Here is a 13,195-nt window from a genome sequence, read left to right on the forward strand (position 1 = left end):
AGATGTGTCAAGGCCAGGTTCGTAGATCATCAGGGCATTAAATTTCAAATTTAAAGTGTGTTTCCGGTCCTTCATGTCAATAACGTTAGCTGACATTATACATTAGAGCTGTAACTGGAGGTCAGACATAGTATTACTGTTAACGTCAAGCAGGTTCTTATCTCATTCACACTGTGTTCTGCCTGGCAACAGTGTCAACTCTCTTGTCTAGACTATCACTCAGGCCATGCATGGCCATGTGTTCTCATCCGATTTTTTGTTTTGTTTGTTGTTTAACCGACATCTCCGCAACATTCGAACTATATATTGGTCTGTAAATAAATGAGTCTGGACCTGACACTCCAGTGGTTGATATCATGAGCATCGTTTCACGCAATTTGGATATGATGATATGCATCAACCAAGTCAGCAAGCCTGACCACCCGATCCCTTCTTACTTCAAACAGGTTTTTTTTTTAACCGGTTTGTTGCAGTACAGTCCCGTTTCGAGGTGAAATGGGGTTTACCGTCGCGTCCAAGATTATTGCACTTATATAGCGACGTGCATGTACGTGTGTGTGTGTGTGTGTGTGTGTGGCTGCTTGTACTAGTCCGGACTGATGCCGATTTATAGTGCTAGCTCACTGAGATACCATGCCGCAGTTTAACATGAATACCCCACTCAGACACAGTATACTGACTCCGAGCCGACCAGTCCTTGTTTTAGCCCCTTAATGTCGAGCGCCTGACAGGGTAACAAGAAGTACCATATTTAAACGTCTTTTGGTATGACGCGGCCGGTGATCGAACCCCGGACCTTCCGCTCTCCGGGTGGACGCTCTACCACTAGACCACGAAGGCGGTCGTTTCGATATGGAGGGGTGATGTTCCACATCTGAACAAGGAGAGAGCTCACCTGTGGCTCCTTGGTATGCCACATGTCAGGAAACGAATTTCTATTCCAGTAAGTAGGTATATACAGAGCTCCAGATAAGCTTTTGGTGTTATGGGTATTTTACCCATGCATTTTAAAATCATTGGGTATCAGTAATTGTGTATTTAAGTTAAATATTTAAAAACACTATTCATCTTGTCCCTGCAAACTGGTGTCGTGGGGGTTCGAGAGCTTTATAGGACTAAAAAATACCACGATACTTGCACAAGAAATTGTGATGACAAATGATCATGATGTAACTGTCATCGTGCAGTTTGGCAAGGTTGACGGAATGCCCGTTTATAATTTCAAAATAAGTTGCTGATTTGCTAATCGAATACGCAGGGTTACTTCACAATATTTTGATGATACGGACAAGTTTTATTTTTGAAGCGTATCTAATGTTTGTTGCGTATTTGATACGCTTGGATTTTATTTTACTGCATATTTCTGCATTTCTGATGCGTATTTTACGCAGATACGCAGCTTATCTGGAGCTCTGAATATATATATATTTTGCCTGATTGTGATGTCTTGATCACGAACGGAGGACATTTCTCCACTCGGACAATTCACCAAACTGACATTTCAAGAAATGGGCTTTTCCCAACGCTGAATAATAAAAAAAACTATATAAAACAACTGGCATGTGATTTTCCATATAGTTTTATTTACAAGTTGCTCACCTGCATCTTAATAGGGATGGCACTGGAGATTGAAACAAAATCGGTTTTTTTAAATATTTAATCAAACATGCTGGAGCATGGAATTGATCATGTGCATGTCGAACAAGCACTGGAACTCGAATTCCGTTTGGAATTGGAAGGATTAAGAGATGTTATTACAATTTGCCGCAGTTTGTTACAATTGACAGAAATTGATACAACTGAGGTTGGAATTGATCATGTTCAGGTCGAACAAACACTGTACCTCGAATTTTGTTTTGAGTAAATACAAATACTAAGAATTTAATGCATAATGGTCTTGATGAATTCAGTCGTTTCAAAGTCCCGATTTTGATTTCCTAACAGCTAATTAGTTGCACATTTAACACTTCATGCATGTGTCTCTGTATATTTGCAAATGAATCATATTTTATTACAATTTACCGCAGTGGTTATTACAATTTGCCGCAGTTTTATTACAATTTACCGCAGTGAAGGTATTACAGTTTAACGCAGTATGTATTACAATTTATCATATAATGGGTAGGTTTCTCGGCAGGATAAAGCCAACGGATGAAAACGGATATTCACTGTTTATAAACAAACATGGCGTCGCCCTCGTCATTCGGCGATCGAGTCAGAATTAACCATCGGGAATCTGGATAAAGTACAGGTATAATTGCTATCAAAAGAACAGTCTAATCTTCTGAAAATCAGCGTCTAACTGTGACGTAGCTAAGGCATTTTATAAGTTTTGGCAACTTTGGAGATATAAATTTCGAAACAATTTTGAGAGGGCACGAGGCCTAGCCAAACGGGATCAGTAGCCATATCCGTGCTTGTAGACCTCTGCGGCTTGAAACCTTCTCCACAAATTAAAATAGTTGGATTTGGCCGAAATATGTTTGAATTGTTACCTTGTTTCGTTTTGTCGCTGTGTGTACATCTGACTACACTTCTTAACGTTATGACAGGACAGACCGACTGTCAACAATGTCTGGCCGTGACGTCTCATAGACTAGGGTTAGAGTAGCTGTCCTTTGACAAAGGGCAGTTACTCCAGCGGACAGACCGATGGAATGCCGCGCAAGACAATTAAAAACAGTTGTTGTTTTGCGTATATGTTGCTTCGCCACTGTACAAAAAACAGATTTCAGTTGGAACTATATTGGCTACTGTCACTGTCCGACTGACACATCACTTACCCTGTGACGTAATAAATATTAATGCGCGCATTTCAGGAAAACTTGCAATGTCTCGGTAATGTTTGTGAACAAAGGCTCGCTAAATAAAATGTTTATTCCTAATGCAGGATATTTACCATCCCCAAACACACTCGCGTGATAACCTCTATTTACCGCAGTATTCCTTTTTACCGCAGTGTTATTATATCTTACCGCAGTTTATTAACAACGCTACGCTAAACCCATTTCTCCACACCTCATTTCACTTTTCCGAATAATACTGATTCCCCAGGAATCTATCGACTGGCTTCATAAATAGATCCACCGCGTTGTCTGTGTTTGTAAACAACAATCCGATTGCCAAGCACTCAGTCTAGACTTTGGAGTGCTTGGCAATCGGTTTGTACAATGTGCGAGTGCGCCTGTCGCCTTTTTACACGCCTTCATGTCGGCTCAATCAGGAAGCTTGGTCGACCTTTCACCTACATTTCCACGAAAACGTCGCTTACCAGGAAGATAGCGTCCCACGATTAAAATGGCGGTCCTGACCGTGCACACTGAACCTCGCAAGGCAAAATACAAGCTGTGTGATGATGCATCTGGTATGTTGGAAAGCAGTAAAGTGGAACACCGCCCACATCAAAGGGACGCTACTGCAGGACGCTGCGACGGAGACTCACGCAGGGCGAAGCTGTACTTCGGTGTAGCTGTACTCTTAGTGTCACTGGGGGTCAATATCATAGGCGCAGTGTACCTCTGGAGAGCTGTTGGACGCGAAAGGAATGACGGTCCGCGAGCTGAGGCTCTTGTGTCGGTGTTGCACGATGAGGGCACGGTTTGCACGGACTGCGGGTCACTTGGTGTTCAGCCGGGCACTTACAAGTCTGACTTGCACGGGCTTTACGTGCGTCACGTGACGGGATCATCCTATTTGTGTTGTTTACAAAATGCTGAAGGATTATGGAGACTCGCCTCGATAGTGAGTAATTACACCCAAACATAACACACAAAAATATATTGAAATATGACATTGAGACTCTATGATTTACACTTCATATATTAAATCCCCGTGATGATCCGGGCTAGAATAAGTCTTCAGCAAACCATGCTGGCCGTAAAAGGCGACTATGCTTGTCGTAAGAGGCGAGTAACGGGATCGGGTGGTCAGGCTCGCTGACTTGGTTGATATATGTCATCGATGATGTCAATCACTGGATTGTCTGATCCAGACTCCATTATTTACAGACCACCGTCATATAGCTGGAATATTGCTGAGTGCTCACTAGTTTACCCAACTAGATTATCCTACCGATAGCATAATCCAGTGTGAATAGGTTATCACGATCTGATAAATTCACAATTGCGGTACCCAAGCGAAGTCAGGAACTACTTTCGATAAGCACCATGCCCCGAAGCAGTGTCAACTCGCTCATCAGAATACTGCGCAATAAGTTTATACAGATGTTTCTCGATGTCCATCTTCCCGAGGCAAGTGACTTAACTGACTATAAAAAGTCAAGTGTCCACCCTTGCCGAACTAGGCTGGTATTATGGAGTTACGTTTTGGCTGGACTAACTAGTCTATGCATAGGCCAATCACAATCGCGCAACGAAAGCGAAATTCAGTTCGTAAACTGTCATGCAGATTTCGGGCGATAGCAGGATTTGAAAACCATTCGTTGTCAACAGATATTTTGCAATTTTGTTCATGCTTTTAATCAATGCGCTCACGTGATTTGATGCACTTCGCGATGTAAGACCCGTTTTATCACAATATAGATCTTGATTATCGATCAGAGCGTCTTGACTGGGCGCCGCCATTTTTTTGAAGCAAAAGCAAGTGATACGAGAGAGGGAATCTGATTGGTCCATAGGAGAGGCATAGAAGGGACATAACTCGTAATAGCCACTGGTGGCGCTACGATCGAGTCCAGGAATTCCATCCTAGTTCGGCAAGGGTGGAAACTGGACTTTTGAAGTCAGTTAACTCTCTTGCCTCGGGAAGATGCTCGATGTCTAGTTGGCCCTATAAACGCGGCTTCTAATGATTTGGTACAATAACATAAATTGCGCAGTTTCTTCATATGTGATTTCAATAGTTACATCTGCCAGTGAAATTACCTCTAAGTGCATGATACAGCTAGAATTACCCTCGTGCTCTCCATACATAGGCTCGCACAATACAATAGTTCTTCTCTATAATTGATATCTATCATACAGAAACACATTCGGCTTATAAGGTTTCTATCTGTTAGTCTGGATTGACATTTGGTAATGGAGCTCAAATTTCCGCTTGTAAAACAGATAAACGTCTTCTTGAGTCGTATAACGGTACGCATGTAAACGAGTGAGTGAGTGAGTTGGGTTTATAACGCCGCTTTTAACAGTATTCCAGTTATATCACGGCGTGTCAGCTTAATGTGGGAGGAAAGCCCGAAGTGATGCAGGTCTCAGACGTTTACCACTTCGGTGAAACCCACGAGCACGGGTATGGTGCTGAGAAACCTAGAAACATAATCGGGGCGAACCGGTATTCGAACCCACAATCATAGGTTTCTGGCATGCCCAAGGGACGCAACTCTGCACAGCGAATCGCGGCGCCTTAGACGACTGGGCAACCCGTGCCCCCACATGTAAACGAAGATAGATACCTGATAACTGTTATTTTTAACAATCACGATAACAACTAGGGGTATCTTGATGTCATACATTTTTTAATAAGGTTAAGATAATGTACTTGTAGTTAAACTAGATTAAACAAGCACGGAAACACAGAATGTATTTCCAGAATCACAAATCCGTGATCAATGTTACTACTTTGATTCCACAAATTGCAACCATATACAGAATTTGTATCTGTTTAGTTCACGAACAGGTTCTACAAACACACACAGTCAGGCACAATCCCAAGCGAAGCACCAGGAACTGACGAAGGCACTGGAGCTCACCTCTACGTAGACAGCGATGCCCTGAAGTCGGATTGTACGTACGGTTGACATTATGTAGAAATGGATGTGAATTAGGACAGAAACTACTGCTCAATTGTGAGTGAGTACGTATGGTTATACGTTGCTTCTAGCAATTAACCAACATATCGGGGGACCAAATTGGGCTTCACACACTGTACTCATGTGGGAAATTAAACCCCGGTCTTCGCCGTGAGGAGCGAAGGCTTTAACCACCAGACCACCTCACCGTCACTGTTCAATTTCGAAATTTTGAACGTAGGCTGTTGCCCGTAAATTTGATTCCTTACTAAAACGGAGTTTGGAACGCCCACGGAACAGATTTGAGATATAAATCTTTTGAAATACATCTTTTCCTTCGAAGTAACGAGTAATAAACTGAATAAAATTCCAATTTAGATTAGATATTGCTGGCGGACCAATCAGAATGCTGGATTATTAAATGTTATGGCAGAATTCAGATTTCCTTTCATAAGGGCTAGGGCGGTCGGGTAGCCTATTGGTTAAAGCGTTCGCTCGTCACGCTGAAGACCCGGGTTCGATTCCCGACATGGGTACAATGTGTGAAGCCCATTTCTGGTGTCCCCCGCCGTGATATTGCTGGAATATTGCTAAAAACGGCGTAAAACCATACTCACTCACTCATTCATAAGGGCTAAATAACAGGGACCATATGAAAGTTCCCAAAACGTAAATCGCAGACGAGGTATATATGAATTTAGTAGAACAGGGTATCAATTCTTCAGATTGAATACGGGGGCACGGGTGGCCCAGTCGTCTAAGGAGCCGCGATTCGCTGTGCAGTGTTGCGTCCCTTGGGCACGCCAGAAACCTATGATTGTGGGTTCGAATCCCGGTTCGCCCCGATTATGTTTCTAGGTTTGTCAGCACCATACTACCCGTGCTCGTGGGTTTCACCGAAGTGGTAAACGTCTGGGACCTGCATCACTTCGGGCTTTCCTCCCACATTAAGCTGACACGCCGTGATATAACTGGAATACTGTTAAAAGTGGCGTTAAACCCAACTCACACACACACTAATATTATATTCCATTTCCGTCACCCATTTCATTCGCAGCGCCGTCCTTACAATGGAATCAGGACTACGGCTACGGCTCAGCTTACAAAGGGATCGACATCAAAAGTGATGGAGAGAATCTTCACATAACAAAACCTGGCCTATATCACGTCTACTCCTTCTTCACGTTCAAAACTCACCAACCACGTCAACATCCTGACAACGTCTTACATACCATCAGAAGAAGCAACGCCCATCTGCCGAATTTGGGGCGCACTGTTCTTCTCATGGCCAAGAAGACCTTACCGGAAGCCAGCGAGAGATTCGTCACGAGTTATCTGTCCGCTACAGTCAGACTGAGGCAGGATGATCACGTGTCTGTCACTGTCAGCAACATGTCACATGTCTACCGATATCCGCCATCAAATTTCTTTGGCTTGTACTACGTAGGGGAGTGAACTGCCAGCGGGTATTTGCAGTGTTTTTAAGAATTAGGTTGATCTGGTGTGAAACAATCTATATGCATTTTGGAAAAGGAATCATCTAGACAGGACTCGTGAACTAAATTACAGTACATTGACACAAAAGAAGTAAAGAATAATGCGTGAGAGAGTTGAGTTTACCGCGGTCTTGGTATTATGAGGTGACTTGTACATGCAAGCATGTTTGGTCTACATCCATTCCAGCATGGCGGCTCCCAGTTTCCTGTTCCCTGTGCTAATGAGGTTCGGGAGGTTACAATGACTGATCAGGCACATGGCCCGACCAGACATTATATTTGATACAGCTGGAAAATACCACTCATTCATTCGTTTCAACAAAGGTCTTCTCTTTCACCATCCTTGGTCAATCAGGATATTATATCTCCATTCTATCATATGTACCCTGGACCATACGCCACCATTACAGGACATGTCATTCATGAGTGAAGTGTGATTGGACGACTATTTTAAGCGTCGTGTTATTTGAATCGGGCTCCCAACGAAGTTCGTTTCAACAAAGCTCTTCTCTTTCACCACCCTCGGTTAATCAGGATATCATATCTCCATTCTATCATATGTACCCTGGACCTTACGCCGCCATTACGCCAAGTGTCACTGATATATGTGATTGGACGGCTATTTCAAGCATCGTGTTATTTGAATCGGGCTCCCAACGAAGTCATGGTGGCGAGTGGGTTTATGGTTTGTATCGTAATAGAATGGCGATATGTTACACTGAATAATTGAGGTTGCTGTGATGCAAGTCATCTATTATTCGTCAAAGCAAAATACATACATGGGCGGATGCATGCTTATTACAGAATGTATATGTACATGTATGCTAAAGACACAAATGGAATGGGGACAAACAAGAAATACTGTATAAAACTTATAACTAGTAAACCATGATGTAAGGATTATTAGGAAAACGGTGCTTAAATATATATGTGTAAATTTCATTTTAGTCTTCGCACCAAAATTTGGACATGTTTGTATAATGTCAAATATGAGATCATTGATAAACGAGTCTGGCTTTTACAACTGGAAATTGAATTGTGACAGTTTCTTCACAGCTTCAAAACAAATAATTTATGCGGAGTTTGTGAGAGATGGTGAAAGATAAATTAAATAAACTGAAAATATAATTTTCAATTCATTAGCAGTGTTCCAATTAACACGTAAAGCAGAGCTCAGCCCGGGCCGCATTTCAATCATTTTCCCTCACAAAGTCAAGGGATCTGCATGTTGAATGCCTTGTATAACGGATGTCATGTAGATTGCTATTCACGTTGATTCTTGCAGTGCAGTGGGTTTCACCAAAACTAGCAAACGTCTTAGGGCATGTCGTCATATATTTTCGCTAGCTCCGATCGCTCGCTCACTCCTTCGTTGAATGTCATGATTAGACTAGGTCTTCAGCAACCATGCTTGCCGTAAAAGGCGACTGACGGTATCGGTTGGTCAGGCTCGCTGACTTGGTTGATGCATGACTTCGTATCCGAAGATCGATCCTCCTGATGTCAGTCTTTGGATTGTCTGGTCCAGACCCGAATATTTACCGACCGCCGTCATATAGCTGGAATGTTGCTGAGTGCGGCGTTAAACAAGAAACACTCCTTCACTCATTGTTTCAATTCCAATCAGCCTAACCCTTCTCTTTCAAATAATGCCAAGTTACATTAATACACTGTTATGAAATTCTTGTTAGGCAACACAGTTATTTGTATATATGTAAAGTGATAATTATTTGCATATTGACTGAGTGAGTGAGTGTGATTTTTCGCCGCTTTTAGCAATATTCCAGCAATATCACGGCGGGGGACACCAGAAAATGGGCTTCACACATTGTACTCATGTCGGGAATCGAACCCGGGTCTTCGTCGTGACGAGCGAACACTTTAACCACAAGGCTACCTGACCGCCCCTGCATATAAAGAGCCACACATGACTCATTCGGGAAATCCTTGTAACGTGATGCGTGTGCATGACTTCACGTTTAGATTATTTCCTGGTGTTGATACATGCATGTATTTGGAACGTCATGTCGTGTGAAATATTCTATTGATAAACAAATGTGAAACCGGCATTATTTTGTGCATTCATTTATTTCTGTGTTCATTTCAAACATGACGATCGGTTTGTCGATGATGGTTGCCTCGATGAGTATTAACCGTTACAATGAGCGGTGGTTTACATCTGCGTGGTAAGAAAAGGTCTTCAGCAGCCCATGCTTGTCGTAAAAGGCGACTAAAGTGATCGGGTGGTCAGGCTCGCTGCCTTTGTTGATGCTCATGATATCAATCACTGGATTTTCTGGTCCAGACTCGATTATTTACAGATCGCCGTCATATAGCAGGAATATTGTTGGGTGCGGCCTTAAACCAAAAAAACAAAAAACAGACTAACTGTTCCAATGAAAATGTAAATAGTTCTTTTCGTTTCGATTCAGACTTTATGGGCATTGTCTCTTTGTAAATTATGGCAACTTCTATTTCAAGTGTGCCCATATTCCATAGTTTGCTAGCTTTCTGTTGGTTTTCTTTGGTAGGCCTGATGTTGCGTAACGCAGCAGTCACCTGCTGCGTAACGCAGCAGTCACCTGGAGTAACAAGCTGTGCATAGTTCATATATGGACCTGTCAACGCATGCTTGCCGTAAAAGGCGACTATGCTTGTCGTAAGACGCGACTAACGGGATCGGGCGGTCAGGCTCTCTGGTTGATAGCATGTCATCGGTGTACGGTGAAACACAATCAGACAGGTGACACATCTGAGCATCCCAATCCCTCACGACAAGCATTAAATACAATATTAAATGTCTGCATAATCCCCTTAGCTACCGTGTAGTCACCTTTAACCGATATTAGTTGAAGTCATAAATGAGGTTGGGTTTGTTGGCATCAACTCAATAGCAATGTGTTCAAAGTCCAAATCAAGAAAATGAACGTGCTAAAGTCCACTGGTTATAAAACGACACCTATTTAGTTTGGATAGGTGATTTACAAAAAGCATCAATGACCCAGAACTGCCCGTCTCTCAACACTGTCTCAATTATTCGTCACGCCGTCACTCGTCACTCGCCGTCGCCGTCACTCGTCACTCGTCACGCCGAAGACCCGGGTTCGATTCCTGACATGGGTACAAAGTGTGAAGCCCATTTCTGGTGTCCCCCGCCGTTATATTGCTGGAATATTGCTAAAAGCGGCGTAAAACCTCACTCATTCACTCACTAATTATTCCTCATAACTACTTAGAACCCGAGAAAGTACACATTGAATGATGAACTTAGAATATGCAATGAAATACCCTTCATTGTTACATAAGGTTTCACTAGGGTGGGGAAGATTTTCCGACTAGGCCAAATAACAAAACAACCATTGATTTCTCATCAGTTTTCTTAATTTTCTTTGAAAACCCTCCTTTTTATTTTGATTTTCAAATCACTCTTACCAGCATTCACACTTACCCTAAACGAAAACAATCATATCAGCAAGACAAAGGTAGGCTTATGTGACTATTGTTCAAGGTGTGGTTACGGTCCACAAGAACAATTTCTGACCGGAAACCATTCTAAAAAGGTGGACGAATGAGGTGAGGTGAGGTGAAATGGGGTTTAACGTCGCGCTCAAGATTATTGCACTTATATAGCGATGTGCATGCACGCGCGCGCGCGCGTGTGTGTGTGTGTGTGTGTGTGTGTGTGTGTGTGTGTGTGTGTGTGTATGTGTATGTGTGACTGCTTGTACTTGTCCGGACTGATGCCGATTTATAGTGCTAGCTCACTGAGATGCCATGCCGCAATTTAACATGAATACCCCACTCAGACAAAGTATGCTGACTCCGAGCCGACCAGTCCTCGTTTTAGCCTCTTAATGCCGAGCGCCAGACAGGGTAACAACAAGTGCCATCTTTTAACGTCTTTTGGTATGACGCGGTCGGGGATCGAACCCCGGGCATTCATCTCTCTGGGCGGACACTCTACTACTAGACCACGGAGGCGGTCCATGGTAGAATGGAGATAAACACACTGCGGATTCGGCTTTAACTCCGTTTAGCGCTATCAGATATACAAGTAAGCAACTTTTTCATTGAAAACACAGTATTTTTTATCTCCTAATCATCAAAACAATTTTATCGTTTTTCAAGCTACATGTATAATTAGTGATATTTTAAGCGTCATACAATGACTCATTCCGGAAATTCGTATACCATGAGTTAAGCGATGATCTTTATGTGTGCACGGCTTCAAGTTAAGATCATTTCCTGGTTATGTAAATACACAGATGGATCTAGAGTTTCGACGCCGTGTGAAATATCATTTTAATAGACAAATGTGAAACCGGCATGAGTTTGTGCCCCAGAATAGAAAAACAGTAAACTACGGTTACAACGAGCTCAAAGGGACCACTAATTTTAGTTCGTTTGTTGTTCGTTTGTTTGTTGTTTAACGCCGCACTCAGCAATAGTCCAGCTATTTGACGGCGGTCTGTAAAAAATCAAGTCTGGACCAGACAATCCAGTAATTAATATCATGAGCATCGATCCACGCAATTGGGATACGATGACATGCATCAACCAAATCAGCGAGTCTGACCACCCGATCCCGTTAGTAGCCTCTGACGAGCACAGTCGCCTATTACAGCAAGCATGGGTTGCTGAAGACCTATCCTTCCCCGGATCTTCACGGGTATTTTAGTTCGGAATAATCGTAGTTCGTAATAAGCAAACATACAGCATATATACAACAAATAGCCGGGACTAAACGCAAGTTCGTTGTATTGGTCAGATCGTTATAACCGTGTTCGTTATAAACGTAGGTTACTGTAAATACATAATGTGTTTATTTCACACATAATACAACCGCTATGTCGATGTTGTCCGATACTAGGAGTAACAGCCATTGTAATGAGAGGAGTGAGTGAGTGAGTGAGTTGGGTTTAACGCCGCTTTTAACAGTATTCCAGTTATATCAGCGTAATGTGGGAGGAAAGCCCGAAGTGATGTAGGTCTCAGAACGTTCACCACTTCGGTGAAACCCAGGAGCACGGGTATGGTGCTGACAAACCTAGAAACATAATCGGGGCGAACCGGAATTCGAACCCACAATCACAGGTTTCTGGCGTGCCCAAGGGCCGCAACTCTGCACAGCGAATTAGACGACTGGGCCACCCGTGTCCCCTGTAATGAGAGGAGATTTAACTTATACAGTAACCGTTATTAAGGACCATTTGATATTCTCACTGTTGAAAAAGAAATTGTCTGCCACAAAAAATATATTGTCCCAAGGCGTTTTCCTTTAAAAGAACCCCATTCAGATAGTTTAAATCTAAACAAAATGAATTTAAAAATATCGAATCTCAAAAGTATGTTTAAATAATTATATGTACAATTATAGGTCACAAAATGCAAAGTTGCGGTTAGTGCAATAGTCAACGGACGTTTGGTAATACATTTTGTGCTGAGATTGTAGTTCGAGTATTGGGAATACCAGAGAGCTTGCAATGTGGCACCCCAGGACACCGACCACTTGATATTCGGTGGAGAAGGGGGTACTGGGATTCTATCGAAACAAATAGATTGTCTTATGAAATTCATGAAAAAGAAATATGCCTCAGATTGTTGTAAAAAAATGAGATTGTCGGCCACAAAAAATAAATTGTTCCAAGGTGTTTTTCTAAAAAAAACATTCAGGCTCATAGATTTAATTACATGAAAATATCTAATCTCCAAACAAAAATTCTGCCCCCCTTCCGTGGACCTGCGTTTGTTTGTGCATCAAGCGCAAAATACATATTCAGTTATAGAAGCCTGAAAGTGGCTAAGTTACACCAGAAGGAATAAGTTAGGCGATGGGCAGCAGAAGTGGACTGCACACATTTAAGTAATATCTGAAATGCTGTTATCCACCAATGATTGGTGAGGTGAGGTGAAATGCACGTAAATAGCGACGAAAGGTGGACGAATGAGG

The 13,195-nt window shown here is 42.5% G+C and overlaps 1 protein-coding gene across 1 annotated transcript; it reads left to right on the forward strand.

The window, feature by feature from the left end:
- Positions 1-3,119: 3,119 nt before the first annotated feature.
- On the forward strand, positions 3,120-8,108 carry LOC139447957 (tumor necrosis factor ligand superfamily member 6-like). Its single transcript, XM_071229460.1, has 3 exons — positions 3,120-3,741; positions 5,627-5,744; positions 6,807-8,108. Exons 1-3 carry the CDS (start codon positions 3,298-3,300, stop codon positions 7,202-7,204), a joined length of 960 nt encoding a protein of 319 aa, XP_071085561.1. The 5' UTR covers positions 3,120-3,297; the 3' UTR covers positions 7,205-8,108.
- The last annotated feature ends 5,087 nt before the right edge of the window (positions 8,109-13,195 follow it).

Source organism: Haliotis cracherodii, unplaced genomic scaffold, assembly GCF_022045235.1.
Source record: "Haliotis cracherodii isolate W230 unplaced genomic scaffold, xgHalCrac1.p SCAF_7, whole genome shotgun sequence".
Lineage (NCBI taxonomy): Eukaryota > Metazoa > Mollusca > Gastropoda > Lepetellida > Haliotidae > Haliotis > Haliotis cracherodii.